The sequence below is a fragment of the Cryptomeria japonica genome, chromosome 1 (genome assembly GCF_030272615.1).
Source record: "Cryptomeria japonica chromosome 1, Sugi_1.0, whole genome shotgun sequence".
Lineage (NCBI taxonomy): Eukaryota > Viridiplantae > Streptophyta > Pinopsida > Cupressales > Cupressaceae > Cryptomeria > Cryptomeria japonica.
The window spans coordinates 269,828,531-269,853,719 of record NC_081405.1 but is presented as its reverse complement, the minus strand read 5'-3'; the positions used below and the strand labels follow the sequence as shown (position 1 = coordinate 269,853,719).

The following is a 25,189-nucleotide window of genomic DNA, read 5'->3' as shown; positions in this document are numbered from 1 at the left end:
AAGTATCAAGTTATTATCATCATAGTCAAATCATTTGCATTTATTGTTTGACGTCTTCCAACTTTATCATATTCATCGAGTCAATTGAATGTCTTGACTAAGGTGCAAGGAGGAAACATGTCAAATCATTATCCCTATTATAGTAAGTTCCAACACTATTCTTCAACATCACCAAGTTTCTAATTATAAGTATAAATATTAGGTGAATATTTATTTAGATACTAAAGATACAAAGACAAGTTCAAAGCCACATAAAAAAGTCGAAATTGAATGTAAAGTTCAAGACCACACATAGTTTTAGGCTTCATAGACCATAATTGTCTAATCTACTTTAGATCCAATCTTATATACTAAATAACTACTATCTACACGAGATATAATATTACCACAATTCATAATGATATTTGAAAGTATTTCTACATCTATATTTCAAATCATACTCATATCCTTCATTTAATTATAATCATCATCTATTTTAATCTTTCTAATCTCTTTTTCTCAAATAAAACATACCTTTATATTAAATATTTTATATTTATTTAAAACTTGATTAAATGTACACATCTAAATTTAAAATTGAGCTAAAAAAAATATATTAGTTGAATTACACAAATGATAATCAACATCCACTTTTATTTTCCTACAAATCCAAAACATGAATACAAAATAAATTTAAAAAAAACTTTCTAAAAGCAAACTTTATAAAAATTGAGGAAATCCCATAAAATTAAACAATTTCCTAATTACATTCTGAATCATTTCATTCCCAACAACCTCTCATCTTTGCCAGGCTAGCAAAAGGGTTTGCCGTTACGAAAAACGTGCGTTGAAAGCTTTTGAGTAAAAACTTCTCTTTTTCTACGTAGAAAACATTTGACGGCTAAAATCAACGGCGTTTTCACACTTTTTCCTTCACCCTTGGCACGATGTGCCTTTCGTTTTCGAAAGAAAAATGATGCATGTGGCCTGACATTAAACACCGGGCTTCTTTCCTGGGACTCGAACATGTGACCACCCCTTTCCTTACAACTTTCTTGAACGCTGTGAAACAGTAACGCAGACTCACATCTACGGTCTCAATTCTTCTTAACAAAATTAAGAAATTCTGTCAACTAACGTGAACTGTACCAGTAAAAACATACACGACAAGTCCAGCGAGATCCGAGCCCTGATCACCGACAGAATTCACGGGGCTCCCGTCAAGTGTTGAGAATTTTTTTCTTTGGACAGTCAAGCCTACATATTGTCCGCGGCGTTGAACGGGAAAAACCCCTGTTCCCGTTAAATGTTGGTGTATTGTTCACGTTTTTGTGAAGACCGACACTAGAGTCTAGGGCCTCTGTTTGACTTGTGAGGATTCTGGGTAGGTTCTTCTTACTACTAATACCCAACTCATTGCATTGCTTCATCATTCTCATCTTCTTCATAGACTGGGTTCTGAGTAAAGTATAAGACTGAAGTATTTTTGTATTGAAGCCATTTTGATGATATGGCGATCAGCCCAAGAAGTAAAATGGAACTGAGAATGAAGCAGAGTAGAGATGCTAGCCCAGACAGAGCTAAACCAATGTGGGTTGAGCCCAAATCGAAGGTCCCTAGAAAAGTGCAGGTTGTTTATTATCTCAGCAGGAATGGCCTGCTAGAGCATCCCCATTTCATGGAAGTTGCTCTCTCATCCAATGAAGGACTTTACTTGAGAGGTACTTTTAGTTTTAGTCCCAACTTCAAACTCTTCACATTTCCATGAGTATTGGAATGTGTTCATTGAATATATTGGAATTTAGTCAATCTGTACTATCTCTGTGATTTTTGAATATTCAAGCAACTTTGAATCCATCTTGGAATTCCTAATGGTTAGGTGAGTAGAATTCTTGTAAGGGATACCGTCAATTGCCATTGCTGGTATGGATATACAAATGGTTTTAGCCATTGACATGGTTTTTTGTGGGCTGGATTTGCAGATGTAATACACCGTTTGAATGCTCTTCGAGGAAAAGGCATGCCATATCTGTTCTCCTGGTCTTCGAAAAGGTAAGCTACTTTAAGAGGGCTGATGCCTTATGAATGAATAGGATGATTGTGAATTGTTAATGTCTGTATCTCGCATGTTTTGATGTCACGTTTATATGTTTGTGTATTTGGAGAAGGCTCATTCATGGTTGGGTTTTGTGATGATGTGTAGGAGCTATAAAAGTGGTTACGTCTGGCATGATTTATCAGAGGATGATATCATACACCGGGCGCAAGGAGAGTATGTCCTCAAGGGCTCTGAACTCTTTGAAGGTTCCTCAGGTAAAGCTATCTGGAATATGAGATAAAGACATTGTATCTGTTTCTATATTAGTAAACTTATTGGGCTTCTTTTGTTGTATGTGCAATTTGCATCCATCTTTAGCTGTATCTATGTTTTGTGTCAGTCTCTGACCACCACTCTGTCATATGAATTCGCTAATGCATTTGTTCTGATGCATAACCTTCGAAGACTGATGTATGCTTTTTAGACTCCTTACCCACTAAACACCAAATGGCTCATTAGGATAATGTTCTTAATTTGTCACAAAGCCATCCGAGGTGGATGTTTTCAAGACAGAGGATCTGTAATTTACGGACTTCAATTACAGAAAACCGGGCTCTTAAATTTACAACTGGTTTTCAAGATTTAAAGCCACCATTGAAGGGGCTTTATGAATTTACTTGTAAAATTACAATAAATTAATGTATATCAAATTTAATAACGTTGGGTTACTAGGTGACTGATTCCTGATGATTTTTGTCTTCAGATCGTTACCAGCAAGGCTCGACTACGAATCTGTTGAATCCCAAACATCCGTTGGAAGTACCCCATTCAAGTAGATACCAAGATACAGTCTCTTCTACCAGTAGGTCTCTGGTAGTCCACAAACAAAGAATAAACAATGGGGAAGAAAGCACAATACAGAGAACCAACTCTCTTGGTGATGGGCAAGGTCCTCAAATCCCATTTCAGGGTACTCAAAATATTGGCTTAAGCAGCAGATTGAATACAGAGAAACATCATAATTATTTAAGAGCAGGCACTAGTGCAGCTGCCGATGCCTATGATCGTCGTGGAGGAGCAACACATAAGTCATATGGAGGGGACTCTTCTTGGAGCCCTTTGGAGCTTGGGGAGTACAAAGTATACAAGACAGAATCCGTAGCTTCTACGGTGGACCATGGGGCAGATGTTGCAACACAGACAGAAGAAAAGAGGAGAATCAGATGTATCAAAGGAGTCTCTACCGAAGAGGAAGAGGAGGAAGAAGACGAATGTAATTCAGCTTTGGTAGAATCGAAAGAGAATCGGCATGAAGAACAGAAGCCTACAGAGCTAAGTGGTGGGGAAGTTTCTCCCCCACCTTCTTCCAGTGGATCTCCAGGAAGCCCAAATTCTAAAATAAAATCCAACAGCAAACCAAATAGTTTTAGATGCCATTCTATTGAAGAACAAAACTTTGTTATAACCACAAGACCCAGAGCCTCTAACGTTCTCATGCAGTTGATCTCTTGTGGTTCAATTGCTGTCAAGGATCACAATTTTGTTGGTATTCCTTTCTCCAGGTACCAGGGATCTTGTGATGAATCTAGATCATCCAGGCTGAAAGTAGTTTCTACTACGTCTTCTGTATCGAAGAAGGTTACAGTCGATGACGAATTCCTGAGGATGCCTGAGAACCCACGCCTGGCACATCTTCATCTAGAAGACAAGGAGTACTTCAGTGGTAGTATCGTGGAGACCAAAACTGAGAAGGAAACAGAAGGAGAAGAGCCTACTTTGAAGAGATGTGCCTCATACAATGCTGACAGGTATTGTCTTTTAGGTTAATTCATTTGTATAGATTGTGGTCTTATAGAAAAAAAAATGTTTCAGTTTATGGGCAATTAATGCGGATAGCTGCTACAGATGTTCACAGAATCAATGAAACAATGATTTTGTCATTCCCACATTTCTTTGATTAAGCGCAATATTTTACCTTCCCACTAATTTTCTTGTTGCCCTAATACAGGGTTTGGTGTTCTAGCTTTATAAACATCCTTAAAAATTCAGCAGCGATAAAAGGATTTCATTGTCTTAGGATGCTCATTTGGCTAGATTTTGTATATGCTAATGGGTATGCATAGATGCCAAGACAAGCTACAAATGTTTTCATTTTTTTGGGAGCTTGAAAGTTTCAAATGGAAAATTATTTGGAAAGCACAGATATGACAAACATAACTGGTAGAATTCCTATCTACTGTAGATAGTATCCTTTCAGAGAACTTTTAATTATGATAGACATCAGATTCAGAATCTGTACCGATATTAGAATATTGAACAAAATAATCTCTTGAAATACATTTGAGGATTTAGTTTGCCCGTAAGCTTTATTTTTGATAAAGAGAATCATTTTTTACAGTTTGTTGAAGTTTCAAGGACCTTCCATATTGGACATTCAAAGAATTAACTTAGTCATCCAGTTTGTGTTCCTTGGCATTAGAACGAATAGGCCTGTGATATGCCAGAAATGCACTAGTTAAGAGAAAATACTGATCCTTAAAACTAAATTTATCATGTTTGATTTTTTATTGTAGAAGTGATCAAATTTAATACCTAATTATTGTTTTTTTGTTCTGTTGGCAGAAGCTCCAAGTCCAATATTCTTGAAAGACCAAATGATGAGGAAAACAGTGGAGCTCGAGCTAAGTGCATCCCCCGAAAGATCAAATCTTTCAAAAAGCAGCAGTCCAGGAAAGAGACGCAGAGAACTCCATCGAAAGAGTCAAAAGAGCCTAGCAAACTAAGTAGGGTATCCAATGCTACTTCTGCTATGAAACAGACAGCAGATTGCAATATTGCCTCCGGTAAAAACTCAAATATGACAGCTGATAGTGGTTCTCAGAGATCAGATTCATTCAGGAACTCATTCAGGGAAGAACAGAATGTTATCATGAAAGATCACGATCAAAGGTAATAAAATTAGCTTCTGAATAAACTTTCCTCTGGGCTTTTGTAACAGTCAGGTAAGCATTGAAATTTAGAATAACAGTTCTTGTAAGTCAGGTAGATATTAAAATTCAGAATGGTAGCTTGAAACACAGCATATAGAAAATGCCTTTTCAGAAATATCAACTTCGTTGTCCTCATTTTTCTTTTTATTTGGTCAAGCAGGCAATCTTCAGTAACTATTTTGATGGTTGAATCGCAAGCATTAAGTACCCAAGAAACCGAGGAAACCTCACCAACAATTGAACTTAGGCAACATCTGCAGGAATGCAGGTAAGAGTCTTCATTCTCAAGTTTCCAATTTTATTTTGTTTCTTTCAGAACGAAGGGGGAGCTCTGTTTTTTATGACACTTTTTTGAGTTGTGTTCCTTTGATATGATGAAAACAGGATTTCTGAGATGGCAGCGAAGGCAGAGCAAAAGCCCAACTCTTCTAAAGGCTCTCAAAATTGCAAGCACCAAAACACATCTTGACTGCCATGCTCATATGTGCCAAGATATAGAGATATGAATATATACGGCTATAACCTGGAATAAACAATGCCTGAAGTTGATACAAAGAAATATTGCACTGGCAAACGTGTATGCACATTAGACATAACAATCGCTCAGTAGAATTGCCTACGTAGGGCTTACAGTACCCAAATCTACAGTCCTCTTTCTGTACATTAATATAGGCCATAGAGATTACGATATAAGTGTTGCAAGTGTAATTGTATTGGCTCTATATTGTGGTGTGAAGAGATTTTGTGATATATTATACTGTAATGAGATGGATGTTTGCAGCTTCTTGTATTGGAAATGAACTTGTCAATTTGATACATCATAGAATGATTAGATGTTTTCCTGAATGCCCAAGGGGAGGTTGTAATGTATAGCTGATTGCATTAAGAAAATGTGATTGATATTTTCATCAAGAAACTCTCTTGTTCTTGTTTGAGAAAGCCATTCGAGGTCACATGTATACAAGGTCAGTGTTATTCTCTCAAGTGTAGCACTCTTCCCAATAAATTACTGAAATACAAAAACCTCAAAAGTCCAAATACAACATATTTAAGAAAACTACATGGACATGAAGCAATTGAATTAAATAAGCAATGTTAACAAGGCTAATTAAATTCTGAAGTTGGTCATGGTTCTGGATGGAGACTCAGAAGCAAAACTACCTTCCCTATTTCTTGAATTTTGCACAAGTTGTATTATTTTCCACTTTCCAGCTTTTCTTAGCCAAGGATATGGCAACATGTATCCTATTCTTATCTGTCTTGCCAGAGGCTTGATTGCAACGTGAACCTAATAATTTTAAGTGAATACTAAACCTTTACTTGGAGTTGTCTAATCAATAGGCAGTGTTGTATCATTCATCCAAAGAGTGTGGTCCAAAATGGGCCTTATTTGAAGTTTTTGTCGACTCGATTTATTAGAGAAGCTTTTTTTCAAGAAAAGTGATCGTTTAAACAAAATAAACAGAGCAAGCATAACAGGTGACGAGACAAAGTGCATGCATCACAAAGCTAGTTTGAATGAATGATTTCCAGGCGGTGTAAGGGACCAAGAGCCAGCGTTGATCCATTTTCATGGTTCTGTCGTGTAATTTTCTCAGTCATGTAATATTCTCAGTAACTTAGGTTTCTCTATAAAATAGGAATGTTAATTGAACTGCAACATGCTAGATAAAATCAGTAATTCTCTTAGAGAAAGAGATGCTAATTGAATTCAATATTTTTAGGTGGGACATATTTATTTGCAGTGGGTCAAATTATGATATTTATATCAAGATTCAACTGTATAGAGTTTTAAAATCGTACTCATTGACTTATAATTCATGAGTGGTGGTTCACATGAACCATCTCTCATGGGAGGGAATGGTCCACCTAGCAATTATTGCATCTGAGTGATGCTCACAAGAGTAGGAGGTCATCCATTCTAGTACACTACTCTGACTCCCTCAAAATGTCAATGCTTCACCATGTGAGCATCACCAGATGCATGGGCCAGCCCAAAATGACACTTATAACAAAATTTGAAATATGTTTTTATACATTGGTGGAAGTTAATTAAAATTAGAATTAAATCTATTCATCTTTTCCCGAGACAATCCAATGGCTTTGTCACTCTTACCATTGTGTCTCTTGCCACAAAAATGGGAGTAGGCCACAACAGTTCAATTACTAAAGAATGATTTGCTGTTACTTATTTGATTGTTACCAGTTCAAGCTATTTCTTGTAATGTTTACTTAGTTTTCCTGTGAGCCCTTGTATTGACTAAACGCTATTTTATCATTTTCACTATAAGTATAAACAAATCACCATAGGATTTTAAGCTCCCACTTCTATGCTATACATATGCCTTTCTTGGTAAGCCCGCATAGGCTGTACACTACAAACATACTCTGTATTTTTCCAGTTTAAGGAGAATAGAAGGGAAGAAACTCTGCTAGCTTTGGATCTTGGCCAGTTGTTTGTCGAGATATTTAAGGTGAATAAATTATAATGAATTTCCATTAGAGTTGGACTACTTGAGCAACCCAAGCTAATTTTGAATCGAGCTCTCTGTAATTAATATGAATTTTCCTTTAGGACATTTCTAATAATGCTAAAACAAGTTGTGTTCCTGTTGCTTTTTCTCTTGTTTTAAGAAACAAGAATGTTTTATATGTTAAAACAGACAATCCCTACATAGGGGAAAGGACCCAGTAGTTGAGCATGTTTCAATTGTTGTGAGGATTGTTGATACCTTTTGTTCCAAAAATTGAACAAATAAAACCTATTGTTTGAAACAAAAAATATCAATTTTTGTTAGGAAATGTACCAACAGTTGTTACGAAATGTACCAATAGTTGTTAAGAAATGTACTAATATTGTAAAAAGTAACCAATCAGGTGATGCCACATCGGCTGCACAACTATTGGGGTCTCTTTTGCATGCCTATTGGTCTCACTTTTTTTTGGGGCTGTTTTGGACACCTTGGCAAAAAGCATGCTGATGTGGCATCATATTTGATGATGTGGCCCTGAAACCTTAGTTATAAGCAAGGGACTTGCCAAGTAAGCTGCTGTAAAAAAATCGGAGTGATTCGAAATTTCCAAGTAGGATTTTGAGAAGCGTGAAGTTAGGGTGCACGACTACTGGGTCCTTTCCCCTAAGTTATATAAGCCACTTAAAATACCCCCATTTCCGGTACTGCCAATTTCTGTCAATGACATTCCTGCTGCAGGATTCTGTGGACTCTTCTGAGTAAGTTCTGACCCATTTCGATTTGAGTCCTATTCTCAGTAAGACATTTACTACCTACTTCTCAGGAACCTGTAATAAATAGTATACAGACTGTAGTACTTATCTTTTAACTGGTCAGTGATCAGCTTCTTGTGCATCACCAATTTTTTGACACAGGTCAATAAAATTTGAAATGGGCATTGGGTATTGAGAGGATGTGTGTATATAAAAGGATGATATGGTACGGTACTTGACTCTTTTGCAGTGGGTACACTGTACACAAATTGAAGGGACATGGAGTCTCGAATGGTGAAGCGAACCAAAGAGGGAAACTCAAAACTAGGGAATTTGGTGCAAAATCCGCCATTGAAATTGAACTCCTCTGCAATCAATAAATGATATGGGTCATTGTCCACAGGACTTTCAAATATCTCTGCGCAGTTATATTAGCAGTGTACGTGGAGAAACGACAGGCGGTGGTGACGGCGGCCATGATTTTGTGGGTTTTTTGCTGTAAAGTTTCTTCTGTTTTTTTCCAGTTGTTGTAAGCGGCGCCGACAAATTTGTGGTAGTGGGAAGTGGGAATCGATGCTCTCCATTCTGACTTTAGTGAGCTCAACATGAAAAGATCTGATGTGCAGTTCTCTCTCTTCGAAGTTCAAACACTTTCTTCGAGTTAGGTAATGTTAAACTCATTGACTTTGTTTCTTAGTGAAATCACTTTGGTTGATGTGAGACTAATTCAAGGTTGATAGATTTAAAATTTGTATTATAATGTTTTTTTGGTGGAAAATTGTGTGATTTTTTAAATTAATAATAAAATAAAATAAATTTGGTCGTTTATAGAGTGTTTTTTAGTTATAAAATGATTTTGAATATATATTCAAAAGTGTTCAAGAGCTTAAAATAGTGTTGTTATAGGGATTAAGTGGGCACTCTCTTCTATTTATTTTTTCGTCATCTTCAATTTTGATATGGATTGGGAAAACACTCATAAGATTTATGGTAGTTTATTTTTATAAGATACATTTTTTTTATCTTTTATTTTGAATGTAATAATTTAATGTTTAAATGATATATTTTTGTTTAAGAGTTGGTATTTTATTTTATTTTTAATTTTTGTTTCTTAATGATTTGAATCTAATCTTTACATTATGCTATCTTGTCTTCCACTACTCCATAACTTATTCAAACTCTACTTGTCGTTTCTCATGTTGCCATGTCTATGTTTCTTCTTATTCCTAGCATGCATTTCTAATCCTTGCACTCATCTTTAAAAAGTTTGAAATATAAAAAATCAAAGTTGATACCTTACCCAGTGGAAATAAAAAGACATAACTAGGAGAAGAGCATTAGTAGCAATTATAGCTAACTTTGTGTACCCTAAGCTCACAAACGATACATTAGATTTTGACCATTTGTTTTTTGTCTTTGTATGTGACATAATTGCTTATACCTATTGCTATGGCTTTTGGGTAGTAAGATGAATGTCGCGGGATCTATTATGCGTGCAAGGGTCAAAAAGTGGCTATTTCAAAGTGCTATCCGATACATATTCCCTATTGCCCCATTACTTGTTCACTTTTACAACCAAAAAAATTGCATAATTGATCAAATCCTTATTAACAAATGCCCCAATTATTGTGCACTATTGATACCAATAAAGTTGCACAATTGATCCAATTACTAACTTTTTTTCCCTAGAAATGGCCGACTATTGGCCTACTAGATGATTTTTTAATGGACTTTTAATTAGTAAAATCCAATGAACAACAATTAGAGCATGGGCAGTAACTAGTGCTCTTTCCCTAGTGAGATCAAACACCCATTCTCTTTTAAGATTTTATCTTATCCATTTTCAATTAGATTTATAACCCATAGATTTGAGATGTATTATAGAAAAGGGGATCTATGATAAACTTAGGAAATTTCAATATTCCATGTTTGAACTATGTGTATGATGATAAGTTACTTGCTAAGATTTTCCCAGGGAGTTCAAAAGTATAAAATGGAATGGTTTTATTCACCTCTTCATGTGTTTAGGCATTATTTTAAAAAAAACAACAATGATGTTATAAGCTAGTTGTGTGAAGGAAAAACGTGCATGCGAATACAAAGGATAAAAAGATAAACTAATTAACCAAAACAAGCCATTAAACTCAACACTTCAAGATTGAAATGGTAAAATCAAAGCAAAAACACTCAAAAATAGGAAGAGTGACATATGTCCTTAACATGTCCATTTTGGAAAAGGCCACCCAAAATAGGATATTTTCCCCAAAAAGGGGGGAAAGAGTTTAGGATGTGCACATATGAAGGTTAGGAGGAATATGATAGGGTTGGTTGGGAGGTTTGGAGGGTGACTAGGTTGGGGGAGGTTATGATAGATAGGGTTGGTTAGGACAAGGGTTAGGTTAGATGGGGGGTTGAGGTTAGGAGCCATTTGCTCAAATGGGATAGAGAATTAATTAAATTAATTGATTTATTAATTCATGGGATTGGGAAAAAAAAGGGTATTTAATTAATTAAAGGTAATTAATCAAAAAGGGGAAAATGGATATTAATTAATTAGATTAATTAATCAAAGGAATAGGATTGGGGATTAATTAATTAATTGGAAGAAAAGTGATTAATTAACTAGGTTAATTAATTAGAAGAAAAGGAATTGGGGATTAATTAATAGGAATGGACTAATTAATTGGAAGAATAGGGATTATTTAACTAGGTTAATTAATTAGAAGAAAAGGATTTGGTGATTAATTAATTGGAAGAATAGGATTGGGGGATTAATTAATTAAGAAGGAAGAATAGGATTTAAATTTGATTAAATTAATTAACCAAATTTAGATGTCTACATTTTGCCCCTCTTTGTGGTGGCACTAAAATAGCATTGGTGCGAAGAAAAATAAAACACTTGAGAGTGAGGAAGCGAAAAAATGCCCCAAGCGAACGAAGGAATGGTTAGGGATGCCCCCTCGAGAGGGTGCACGAGGAAAAAGGAACCAGGTGATGTCTCAAAAGAAACATTGCCCCAACGGACATGATAGAAGGGAAGAGGCGAAACAGGAAGAGGAGAAAAATGCAAATGCAATGGATGATATGGATGAAATGATCATGGAGCGCGAGCACCCGCACAACTAGACACCATGTAGTGAGCACTTATTTTGATTTAGCAATGTCTGTGAGTCACCAAGGTATAAGGAACTAGGGTGGAATTTCACAACCAATGCATGGTCTGACACATATAAACAGACACACAGACTAATCTAGCACCACACAGATTTACAGAGACACTGTAGGCAATGGTGCTAGAAGAACCCCAAGCAGAAGATATGTCCCAATGTAACATGAGATGACAGAGGCCTCATGAGGGTACAACAAGGGACACATGCAAAAGACACACCAAGAAAAACCAAAAGCAACAAGATCACATCCTAAGCCTTGTTATTCCTAGCGCACCATGATATAAAGATCATGGCGACCAAGAGGAAATAGAGCCCTCGGGAGCTTAAAAAGATAAACAAAGATTAAAAAAATCAAAGCCAACACGAGGGACTCAAATATCTTTTGCCAAAAGGATGATTGATTGGGTGAGGATTTGATGATGTCTGACTTGAGGAAGGATACATCCTGCATAGACATATGATGGGTGTTGGTGAGAAGGATACATCCCAGAACAACACCAGGATAAAAGATTGATGATGGGATGACAAAAGGTATCTGATACAATCACGATGACAAAGATGCTCAAAGATGATTGTTGAAGAACCAACTAATAGGATATGATCTCAAAGATAGGACTGGCGGGCGCCTATGTACAACGACACCTATATACAAGATGTACAAGAGATATGGATTATAGAAGAAGACACCGAGACAGGCATGGTTTTGTCCTAGTCAAGAGGAAAAGCTATGAAAGATTGATGATGATGATTATGATGAGATTGCGATCAAGGCTTGAGAACAAGACCAAGGATGTATTCAGATGATTGAATGGATGGTATTGGATAATTGAAGAAGATGGATAGGATTTGCATGAGATGACAAATTGCGAGGAGCAAACGGATCGAGAGAATGCGGGTACCATGAGATATCGCGCTGAAAGGATGCAAATGCGATGGAAATGTAGATTGGAGGTAGCTAAGAGCTAGATACCAATGACAAGGGATAAAAGAGGTAGATGAAATGATATGAGAGGAGGGATGAAAGGATGAAGGATTGGATGAAAAAGATGGAGAGGGAAGCAGTATGGAAGTGGTTGGGAGATGAAAGGATGAGGGATGAAGGGATGATTGGGAGATGAACATGTTATGGATGAAGGAATGGAGGAACTAGGAGGTCCAAGGATGGGTGGATGGATGAATAAGATAAGTTATGGAGGAACTGGGAGATAAGGATTGGTGGATGGATCAGGTTATGAGTGAAGGGATGGAGGAACCGGGAGATAAGGATTGGTGGATGAAAGGATATGATAAGATGACTGACATGAGGATAGGAAGTTGAGGAATGTGGATGGAAGATATGGTGATAAATGGACAAGGACCATGAAGGTATGAGGAAGGATGATGCATATGACATGAAGGATGCGTGAATAGGAAGGATGAATGAATGACCGAATTGATAGGGACATGGAGGCCAAGAGGTGTCCAAAGCATGTAAATATGGGGGCCTTTTCTTTCTTTTAAGATCCCAGGGAGGATGAAGGAAGCGAACTGGATAAGATATGATGGGTATGGTAGGTAGATAGAAACAAAGGATGAAATGGCTAGATGTCTAGCGGAACTTGCCCCCAAGCATGGAGAGAAAAAGCATGAGGGGAATCACGCATGATGCTTGTTTGCTAGGTTTTCATCATGGTACTCATCCAAGGCGCCTGTTTGCCAAGTTTTCACCACTGGACGAATTTTTTCTCTTTACTCTTTTTTTTTCTTTTTTTTTGATTTTTTTGGTATTTTCTGATTTTTGGGAGGAAATTAATGGATGGAGATGGATGAGGATAAGTGTATTTGGAGGATAGGTGATAAGGGAGATGGATGGAGGACTCAAGCATCAAGTTTCATATCAAGGTAGTAGGAGCCCATTTGGAGTGATCACCGAGTGTTGGTACAACTTTATTAGGAATGAGGTAATTATGCAAAGGCTTGGATTAGATGGTTTTGATGGGGAATGTAAGGAATGTAAGGGAGATGGTGGTGGAAAGTGTTTGGATGGAATGAGGGAAAGTGAGCATGATGGGAGGATGTTGTCAAGACCAACATTGGCACATGTTGTGAGGGATGTGGTATGAGCGGAGGAGAGATGGATGTAGCATGTGGATATGATGGAGGAATTGCAATAGGTAGCTTTGGTACATAGGGACCCAAAATAGATTTAGGAGATGGAAGGGAAGCATTTTTAGCTTGTGGTCTAGCAACTTTGGATGCCATTGGAGATTCTTCTTTTGGATGCATTGCTTCTTTTTGCTTTGGGATCCACATTATTTTTGCTCTTGCTTTGGTGGACCTTTGTAGCCTGTGGGATTCATTGCATTTTTGTATCAGATTTAGCATTGTTGGAACATGTCTTTTTTGAGTGGACAAGGCCATATTTATATTGTTGTGGATGTTTAGCTTTATGCATTTTTGAATTGGTATCCAAATTTCTACTAGTAGCTATGGAAGGAGTGTACAAAGGTGTAGGAGATGGAGGGAATATGGGTGAAGTGATGGAGGTAGGATATTGGATGGAATGTGAGGACATGTGCCTTTGTTGATCTTGATTAGGAATGAAAGGAATAGGATGTTCATGATGGATGATAGAGATAATGGATTTGTGTATGGAGGGACGAGTAGGAAAAGATGAAGGATGGGATTTTGGGATATAATGGCCCAAAATGGATATTTCATGTGGGGAATATATGAAGGTAGATTTTGGGATATAGGGACCCAAAATGGATTTTGAGGATGAAGGAGGAAGATGGATGGTTGTTTTAGCTTTATATGATGGAGGGGGGATGGTGATAAATGATCTGGAGGAACGACGGGGAGATGCAATGGTGTGTTTAGAAGTATACTAGGATTTTGCATTAGTTGTACCAACATTTTACTTAAAGTGCCTTGGGATATGAAACCAAGACCATGAGATCCTGGATGTGTTTTGACATGGATGGGTAAAAGCATGAACCTATGTCACACTTTTACAAAGGAAAAGGTTAACACAACAATAACCGTTCAATTTCGTCGCCATAAAAGTGTCATTTGCATTTTGAATTTGAAGATGATGTAAACTGATGAAATGTGTAATATTTGTTGAAGTTTAAGTCTACTATTTTTTGAAATTTTTTTGTTAATAATTTATATGTTATTTTAATCTTTAAAGTCCATTTTTTTATTGTTGAAAAACACTGAAAATCAAGGGGTTTAGTTCCCACCACAAAAGAAAATGTAAATCAACTTATTTTTTTATGATTTTGATATCCATTATAGATGACATATATATATATATATATATATATATATATATATATATATATATATATATATATATATATATATATATATATATATATATATATATATATATATATATATATAGTACATGAATTTTTTTTAAAATTTTTGATGTATATTTTCTTTGTTATAGCATTTGGAAGTCGAACATGCCAGAATTTGATGGTTTTTGTCTCCCACCATAATTTGTCTATTCAATTTATGATAATCAAAAAACTAAAAATACCCTTTTGGAGAAGACTCTCTCTTCTAGTGAACCATATTTTTTTCAATTTTTTTTAAAGTGATTCGATTTTTTTTTTCAAACCAACCTATTATAGAACAAAAGAATACCTAGTCATAGTATTTTTAATTTTTTATATATTAAATGTAATCAAAACATTATGAAAATTATATGAGTAGAATCGTGACTTCGATCTCTACAAAAGGGTATTTTTATTTTTTTTAATAAGTTTAATTTACCTATTGAATTTTATTGCAGAAGTGACAAGTTTCAGAAAATCATCATTTTTGTCGATGTGGTTGCCACTTGGCATTCCACATAGATAGTTCCGGCTAGAACTATTCAAAATATTTTCGAGTTTCTATAGTGGAACGTATTAAAAGGTCAGAAATGTTCCGGCTAGAAGCGTTCCAGCCGGAACGTTTCCTACTGGAAATCCGTTGCCATGCGAGCGCTACATGGCCACCAAGTCAGTCCGGTTGGAAGAGTTTCGACCGAAAGCATTCCGACCGGAACCCTCCCGGTCGGAATAGGTGTTGTTAGCCTAAAGTGCGACACAAATCTATACGATTACCTGGATGGGCTTCAAAGTACCTTGCTCATGTAGGCCTAAGCGTTTTCCTTAATAGTTCATTTTTTTTAGCATTGTATTTAAGGTAGGATATTTTTTCTCCGGGTAACAAGATGTGAGTCCTTTATCAGATGGAGGAGAATGGGTGGTGCATATAAGATGTTCTTCTGCTAGGAACGAATTGCCATGGACGACTGTAAGCAAACCAAGGGGATAGAGTGATGGTGGTGGGATGGTTTGGATAGGAGGAAATGGAGGATCAAGAGGTGAAGCACATGGGACAGGAGGATTTGGACTTGGCCGAGGAAATGGTAGGGGATCTTGAAGATGGTGGAGATGGAATGGTAGGATCTTGACTTGGAAGATGGGATGATAAGGGATCTTGAAATGGTGTAGATGGAATGGTAGGAACTTGATTTGGATAAATAATGCTTTGAACATGCTCTAGAACAAGATCTTGGCATGAGGGGATTGGTGTGGGTGGTGTGATAAGAGGTGACTGGGTAGACTCTTCAGAGGGAATGGATGGAATGATGGAAGATTCAACGACTTGGGTGGATGGATTGGATGGGAGGATGAGAGATTCTTCAATTGGGATAGATGGAGTAGATGAAAGGATGGGGAGTTCCTCAACTAGGGTAGATGGTTGGACGATAGGTTCTGCAACTAGGATAGATGGAATGGATGGAAGGACAAGAGGTTCTCCAGCTAGGATAGATGGAGTGGATGGAAGGATAAGAGGTTCCTCAACTGGGAGAGATGGAGTGGCTCGAAGGATGGGAAGTTCCTCAATTAGGGAGAGATGGAGTGAATGGAAGGACGAGAGGTTCCTTGGATTGAGTGTGAATGATGGTAGAAATAGGTGATGGGGATTGCGAGGGAGGAATCTCAATGGATGAAAGGTCCTTGGTGATGATAGGAAGTGGGAGAGGAATGATAGATGTGGGAGTTGGAAAGGAAGCTGGTGGATTGAGATAAGGGGCGGTGGATGGTGGACTAAGATAGGAGGAAGCAGGCGGTGGAGGATTGAGGTGAGATGAAGGATTGCGACTGGTGCCACATGCTTGTTCATGAATGTTCATCACAATAATGTGTGAAGGCGGTGTCTGTAGATAACTGAATCGCAGTTGTGAAATAATAGGTTGTGATGCTACTTGAGGTTGATGTTGCGGGACACTGACCACTTGTGGCACTGATCGAACGGGTGGGCGCACAAATGATAATGGCATTGTGTAATTCATGTCCCCAATCATAGCTTGTGTGACAAATGATGGTAGATTAGGATTAGATGAAGGATTGAGTCATGATGAAAGATTAGAATCAGATGGAGAATTTAGATAAGATGGAAGATTAAAACTGAATGGAGACTTTAGATAAGATAGAGGATTGGAACAGGATGGAGAATTTAGATAAGATGGGAGATTAGAACTAGATGGAGAATTTAGATAAGATGGGAGATTAGAACTGGATGGAGAATTTAGATAAGATGGGAAATTAGAACTGGATGGAGAAGTGAGATAAGATGGGAGATTAGAACTGGATGGAGAAGTGAGATAAGATTGCGACGTGACTTAGAGATCTGTCTCATTGGTTTGATCAATCAAACCATCGTCACCATTGACATAGGGTGAAGTGGAAGAAAAGGAGGAATGACCATACTCATTATAGTAGGATTGAGAGATGACTTGGATATATGTGTCATCAGGTTGATCAACCATACCCTCATCATCATCGACATAGGGTGAAGTGGAAGAAAATGAAGGGTGACCAAACTTATCACAATATAATTGTGACATGATGATTAGTTGATGAGTTGGAGAGATAAAAGATGAAAAAGGGTGATAGACCAAATACCAAGATGAGATGGGGGATGGGGACTGACTTTGAAGAAGTTGGAAAGGGGATGAAATTTGATGTTCAATTTTGGATATCTGATGTTCAACCTCTGACTTAGGAAGAAGGAAATGATGATGCGAATTGGGAGACAAGATATGATGATGGGTGATAATCCTCCTATTGGGAGATATGAGACATAAAGTGATCTAACTGAAAAATCAGCAACATCTGGACACAAACGGGACACAATGACCAAACGTTACACGAAGCTAAGAACCAAAGGATACTAATCGAATAAGAATATAGAGACTCACATACAACATAACGCCTAGACCAAGGAAATCTAGGACCAGAGAAATGCACAGATAAAGATTTCAACTACTGATAGTCCAAAGATTTCTACTACAATGCGGACAACATAATGACAACGTAACAACATCTAAAGACCGAGATCATAAAAGATGGATCCTGAAAGCTGGTAGATCAAGCAGTTTCTAAGACAATACAAACAACATAACAACATCGCTGTGACTTCTAAGGACAAGACCACGAAAGATAAGTCGTAACTGCTAAAAGATCAAGAGATGTCTAATGCAATGCAGACAATATAATAATGTCTAAGACCAAGGTCATAAAAGATAGATGCAAACTGCCAAGATATCAAGAAGTGTATAAAGCAATGCAGACATCATAATGATAGCACAATGACATCTAAGACTGGGATCACCATAGATAGACCCTAACTACTGGGGAAACGTAAGATCGTAAATCAATGAATAAAAAATTTGATAGCATAACGAGACCGAACCAACCAAAGAGGACAAGACGAAGCAAACTCACTAGGACAAGGGTGCAAACTTGCTAGAACAAGAGAGGAAAGATTGGAAAATGCTTGGACAACATAAGGGTACCAAAAATGCAAACCCGCTCTTTCAGGGTGCAAACCTCCTATTTCAAGGTGTAAACCTGCCGTGTCAGGGTGCAAACCCGTTGGAACAACACAATAAATAGTATAAAAAGTGAACTTGTTAAAACAAAGAGCAAACTCGCTGGTTGAGAAAATGATAGCGATTGCACTAAGTATGTCAATCCTGGCTCAAAGTTGATAGAGGCATTCCCGCTATACCAAGAAGCGAACCCACTGCAGGACAACATCAACTAGGACTGTGTGAAATGTAATGTGTTTGATGACTAATACTGATTTTGGCAAAAGATCGTTGTGACACAAACACAACAAGCACATACGAATGATAGAATGCAATAAAACAATCATGTACTTCCTAGGATAGTCAAAGGACAATACTTGTTAAATCCCCTAGCCCAGAATACCACATCCAACCAGATAGATAGAAACTTGGCAGCACTGGCTCAAATCTCGACACACATTTCTCGGGCATGCCAAGCTTCAAATTTATAAAGACCCGAAGATCTCGAGAAATTTTCTATCTCAAATTGGGGGGTACATGAGGGGTGTCTTCAACATGCATGTATCAAAATGTCTGAGTCAACAAGTAGAAGGATTGGGGCCACTATAACAATGGTTCGTAGTAATTTTTTGATGTGTCCAGTCCAACAACAGATTCTTGAAGCAAGCCACTTAAGAATTTAATTGAGCTTATCGGTGCAGAGAAGGCCTCCACATACGATGAATTCACTTAACACTTTAGTCGTTTGACCAAGTTTTTTATGTAGCGGCTTCAAAAACACCGCTCGAGGTCGTGCTGGGAGAGATGCTATCCCCAACGTGCCCCTGTTTTGAAACACTCCCTTGAGGTGATGAGGCCCCCAAAATGTGATTCGCTACCAAAAAGAAAAATGAGTGTCGCTAACACTTTTCTCTTGCACTTACGACCATGAGAGCCAGAGGGAGAGGATAGTGTGTGTTAGTAGTAGGACCACTCTACATGCGCAAGTGTGCCATGCTAGGATTCCCAAAGATATTGAGAGGGGGGGGGTGAATCAATATCTGATCGGTAAGTGAACTTTCTTAAATTATATCATGAAAAGCAATTCAAAACTGTGTACCGGTAAACCAAAATTAATGCAGTAAATAAGAATAACAACCACAACATGAAAGACACACCATAACACAATATTTTAATGAGGAAACCCGGTGTTGGAAAAACCTCGGCGGGATTTGTGACCCATAATATTCGCTTACTGGCCAATAAGGGAATATTAGTGTTTACAATAGGGGCCTGCACATGCAGGAAGGCCAAGTGCCTAGAGCTCACTGCTCAGTTACAAAAGAAGTCTCACTGACTTACAAAAATGGATTATACAAATCCAATGTCTTGTACTGCTTCAGATCAACATCTACTATGCTAGATTTAGTACCGGTTTAAGCTCTACAATATACATAAATCCTTATCCAATATCTACCTTACAATTTGCATATTAGATCTGCATTAATCCTTCCATCTATATATCTTCTAAATGATCTACAATGATCTCATACTTATATGAGTCATATTACAATCTGCCAAGTTGGCTTACAAAAGTTTTTACAATTAAATACAAAATACATTTATACAAAATTCCTGTCGGCCATGGTGCTGGTAATCTTTCTTTTTGGTGTCAGTGAACTGTATGCCGGTGTAGAGTCTGCCGGTGCCAGTGCCTGCCGGTATCATATGATTGTAAGGTTGCCATCAATGACAATACCTTCAATCACCTACAATTTCTCATTGGAGTGTGCATTTGCCAACATGCCAATCGCGAAAGACATGGGGTTCATTTCCTTTAATCAAATTGAAGTGTGTTTAGTTACTCAAAATACACAACATGTCCATTTCCTTAGTTGAATTGAAGTGTGCCTAATTACCCATAAGAAACAAGATGCGAAGATTGAAATGCAATAAAAGAAATATGTTTTCGTGAAACCCCTCTTTAGCGGTCCTGCAACCGATTGTTAATGTTTTAAAAGCATGGGGTCTTCTTATTGCTTGCTTTGTTGTGCAAACATTAGAAAAATATTGTCCAAAACAAACAAGTTAGCAAATTAGTCCAAAAATAGGAGGGCGTGTTCCTGTTGTTTCAAGGTGCAAACTTGCAAAATTTAAATCATTTGACAACATAAAAGTTAGTCGATTAGTAGAAAAATAGTATTCTAAAAAATCATGTAAATGATAGTTAGCAATCCCGCTACTGTGTGGCACAAACTTGATGTTTCAAGGTGCAAACCCGTTGGTTGTCTAAAATGTGTTCTCGTTGTTTGTCTAAAATGCTAACACACAAGTTAGCAAATTAGTACCAAAATAACATTCAGGAAAATCATGTAAATGATAATTAGCGATCCTGCTAATGTGTGGCGTAAACTCGTTGTTTCAAGGTGCAAACCCGTTGTTTCAAGGCGCAAACCCACTAGAACAAGGCGCAAACCCGTTGGTGGTCTAAAATGTAGCCTTACTGCTTCTAAATTGCGACCTTGCTGCTTTAAGCGAACCTGTTGGCTGTTTAAAATGTGACCTTGCTACTTCTAAATAACGACCTTGCTCCTTTAAGCAAACCTGCTGGCTGTCTAAAATGCAGCTTTACTGCTTCTAAATAACGAACCCGTTGTTTCACAGACATAAGCCCATTATCATTTATAAAACCCGAAACTTAATGAAAATTTTACTTTCCGTACAAAACTGATTATGACAATCCCGATGTCATATGAAAATGATATTAGTGAACCCATGGTTTCAGGGCACAAACCCATTATTTCAGGCTACAAACCCGCTAGTTTAAGAGAACTTGTTGTTTCAGGGTGCAAACCTGCTGTTCTATAGAAAAATACCAATTATCATTTACAAAAACTTGAAACTTAAAATGGAGATTTTACCTTTCGTACGAAAATAATAATAGCGAACCAATTGCTTTAGGTAGCGAACTCGCTGTTTCAGGGTGCGAACCTGTTGATTCAAGGTGCAAACCTGCTGTTTCGTGAAATCACCAGATTGATAAAATAGACTTCCGCCTAGACGGAAATCAACTTGTAGATCCGCTTTTTTGCTTGCAACTGCTCAAAATTTGCAATAAAGCACATTAAAACAACAAAAAATGTTAAAATGACCCGTGAAGTGGGTCCTACTAGGCGTGCCAAAAATGTGTGAGGAAAAAATGTGTGTGCAAATACAAAGGATAAAAAAATAAAATAATTAACCAAAACAAGCCACTAAACTCAACACTTCAAGATTGAAATGGTAAATTCAAAGAAAAACACAAAGAAAAGCCATGCAAACCCCAAATCCTTGTTTCAATTCGATTATTTCATGATTTGATGTGTGCTCATGATGTCGATTTAGATACTCAATTGTGCTCCATGATTTGATGAAGATGATAATGCAAATGAAAATGGATGTGTGAGTGCGAGTAGTGATTTTGACAGAGTAACGATGTGTTGAATGAATAGTGGATTCGATAGGATTTGGTTGAAAAATGGAGGGATTATATAGAAGATGAAGGGAAGGAGAGGGGGTGTGAAGAGGAGACACTTGTCCCTCAAAAAGGACAAGTGGATCAACTAGAAAGAAAAGGAATGACATGTGTCCATGAGGACACATGTCTATTTTGGGCAAAACCACCCAAAAATAGGAAGAGTGACATGTAAGGACACATGTCCATTTCGGAAAAGGCCACCCAAAATAGGATATTTTCTGCAAAAAGGGGGAAAAGAGGTTAGGATGTGCACATATGGAGGTTAGGAGGAATAAGATAGGGTTGGTTGGGAGGTTTGGAGGGTGACTAGGTTGGGGGAGGTTAGGATAGATAGGGTTGGTTAGGACAAGGGTTAGGTTAGATGGGGGTTTAAGGTTTGGAGCCATGTGCTCAAATGAGATAGAGAATTAATTAAATTAATTCATGGGATTAGGAAAGAAAGGGGCATTTAATTAATTAAAGGTAATTAATCAAAAGGGGGAAAAGGGACATTAATTAATTAGATTAATTAATCAAAGGAATAGGATTGGGAATTAATTAATTAAGAATAAATTAATTGAAAGAAAGCGGATTAATTAACTAGGTTAATTAATTAGAAGAAAAAGAATTGTGAATTAATTAATTAGGAATTAATTAATAGGAATGGGCTAATTAATTAAGAATTAATTAATTGAAAGAATAGGGATTAATTAACTAGGTTATTTAATTAGAAGAAAAGGAACTGAGGATTAATTAATTAGGAATTAATTAATTGGAAGAATAGGATTTAAATTTGATTAATTAATTAACCAGATTTAGGTGTCTACACTAGTTAAGTGGGAATATTAGTTTGAAGGTCATTGTTTCATATTTGTTTGGTCGTAAACAAGAATCCAATGAGCATACAAACCTTCTAATGCCACTTCTACATCATCTTATTCTTCCAAGTTTCAAGTTTCAACATATAATTATTTTTAAAAGGGTAGGGAAAAAGTTGAATGTTAATCATATTGCTACCACTTTTCATGTTATTAATTCTTAAGTCTTACAAGAATTCATGAACTTTTGAATGTTTTTGATTAAGGTAAAAGCAGGTTTTGAAGGGGCCCTGAAACCCTTTACAAATAGAACTTAAACAACAAAAATAGCTTAAGCGACGAGAAACAGAAAAGAACAGAACCACAAAAAACCAATGCAATGAAAATCCAGAGAAAACCCAAAAAAGCCCCATTAAGCCAGCAGGCCTTCCAGAATTCAGATTTTTTCCAGGGCTTTAGCCAGGGTGTTGCTAATTTTGCGCAGCTCCTTGATGTTGTTTTTGAGGTTGGGGGTCTCCTTAGCGGATGCAGCTACAACTTTCTTGACGCTGGCCCTGGTTCTCTTCGCAGTACCACCCACCTGAGTAGCCTCACCGCTTCTAGTCTGGGTGGTCTCATCATCCAGGTCAAGATCCACAACCGGATTTAGAGTATGATCAAGGACCTTGGCGATGTCCTCCAGGTTTTTAGTGACAACAGAGAGGATACTTGGGATAATGCCCATCAGATTTTTCATCGCTTCTTTTCCCTCTTCCAGCGATTTTACCTTATACTCCATTTCTTGCTTCCATTTGATCTGCTCTCTGTTTTCATCCTCCCTCTTCTTATCCAGGTTTATTTCCTTTTTTTCCAGGTTTTTCAGGGTCTCATAAGTCCATCTATCATAGTCCATTCTCGCCTCAGAGAGTTTCTTGAGGTTATCCAAGATAAGCCCTTTACCAACACATTCCTTATCCTCGCTATCCCTGTCCTTAGTCAGGTCCTTCTCAAAATCTTTGTTCGTTTCCTTCTCAGAATTCACTTCGGTTTCCTCGTTGTCCTTGAGATCAACTTCTTTCATCAGATGGCTATTGTCCTTACCAGGGCATTCGCTGAGGATAGGGCTTTCATGACCATACTCATTATCCGCACTTTCTTCCTAATTACCCAGCTCCTCATCTTTCTAGCTGTCTTCACCGTTGGAGTCGTCCGTCTCCAGTCTGCTGCTTTCCTTAACAATTTCCTTTGTTTCCAAATCAGGAACACTTTTCCTTTTTTTGCTAGAGGACGACTTCTCCTTGCTGGTTTCTCCCTCTTCCATCTTTCTCTTGCCCGAAGAGGTAGAAATCCTCTTATTTTCTAGCAGGGTGAGGGTTTTGCAATGCTCATAGATGAGCAGCAAAAGCCCATAATGGAGAATCGGGCTGGAAGGGTTGTTCCTGTGTTTATTGAGGGACCTAGAGAGGGACCGAAAAAGGTAGTAGGGCAGGGATAACTTTTTGTCGTGTTTGAAATGGTTTAAGAGCACGAAGTGGTAGGTGTGGGCCCTGGAAAACCGACCTTCAACTGTGATGTATTCCATAATTGCATTCAGAACCCAGCCCCACAACTTCTTGATGTTTGCAGCTTCGTAGTAGCCCCCAGTGGCTTTGCCAATTTTAACCCTCTCTTTCTCTTTCCGTGGGAACTGATTGACAGCATTGTTGGAGACTTTAAGGTCTCGAAAGAAGTCAAGCCCAGTGTGGGGCATTCTGGTCATGGTGGATATGAGCCCATCGTCAAGCTTAAACTTAACTCCATAAATTTTAAAAGAGCCATTAGACCAGTTTTCAGAAATCTTAGAAACAGCTAGGTTAACCCTACCTTTGTCATAGTCCACGAGCTTCTCCATGAAGCTTGTGAGGAAGCCCTTCTCCAATTTCACCTAGACTTTTGGCATCACTTTCCAAGTCGACATATTGTCTGGTTCTTCCTGCCTTAGGTCTCCTCCCATCTTCAAAAATAGGCTATGTGCTCTGTTTCTCTGCAAATTAAAACCTTCTTTCCCAATGTTGCTCAAGTTTTTGAACTGAGTGACCCACAAAGCATGCGTCAGATTATAAAAGGTAGAAGAGGATCTGCCGCAATGCCAAGTAATGATGAACTTTTGAATGTTATTCTTCAAAGTTTACTTAGTTTTAATTGTTGGAATATATTGTATCAATAGTTTAGTTTATAGGACAAATAAATAAATGTTTAGATTAAATAAATTAGAATGTTAGCAAATAATTTATCAATGGAAGTTAGTTAATAGTTAGTAAATAAAATAATGGTTAGTTGGAAGTTATTCTTGTAAGGAAATTTGGGTAGTAATTTTGGATGGTGAATGTAACTAGGAAATTTGGAATACATCAAAGCATTATATTATGCAACCACGAAACATAAAATGCTATGAAAATGAAATCCTAATACAATCAATGAAAGCATGAAGACAAGATTCTAAAAACAAAATGCAAACCATAGTGTAGAATCTCCTCCATGTGATTCCATTGTTCTTCTTTCTCCTTCAAATTGATATTTGTGGATCTCATCTACAAAGAAAATGCAAGTGAAAAGCAAGATAATGATAGCAAATTGGACAACATAAGGATACTTGAAGCGTGATCATGATTATAG

The 25,189-nt window shown here is 37.4% G+C and overlaps 1 protein-coding gene across 1 annotated transcript; it reads left to right on the top strand.

The window, feature by feature from the left end:
• Nucleotides 1-1,187: 1,187 nt before the first annotated feature.
• LOC131075728 (protein SOSEKI 5) lies at nt 1,188-5,923 on the top strand. Its single transcript, XM_058012601.2, has 7 exons — nt 1,188-1,700; nt 1,962-2,031; nt 2,183-2,292; nt 2,781-3,825; nt 4,640-4,966; nt 5,168-5,275; nt 5,392-5,923. The coding sequence occupies exons 1-7, from the start codon at nt 1,490-1,492 to the stop codon at nt 5,474-5,476; spliced, it is 1,956 nt and encodes a 651-aa protein (XP_057868584.2). The 5' UTR covers nt 1,188-1,489; the 3' UTR covers nt 5,477-5,923.
• The last annotated feature ends 19,266 nt before the right edge of the window (nt 5,924-25,189 follow it).

Coding starts and splice junctions, on each gene's coding strand:
- LOC131075728 (XM_058012601.2), top strand. CDS start 1,490: ATGGCGATCAGCCCAAGAAGTAAAATGGAACTGAGAATGAAGCAGAGT. Junction 1,701..1,961: donor TGAAGGACTTTACTTGAGAG/GTACTTTTAGTT, acceptor CTGGATTTGCAG/ATGTAATACACCGTTTGAAT. Junction 5,276..5,391: donor CAACATCTGCAGGAATGCAG/GTAAGAGTCTTC, acceptor TGATGAAAACAG/GATTTCTGAGATGGCAGCGA.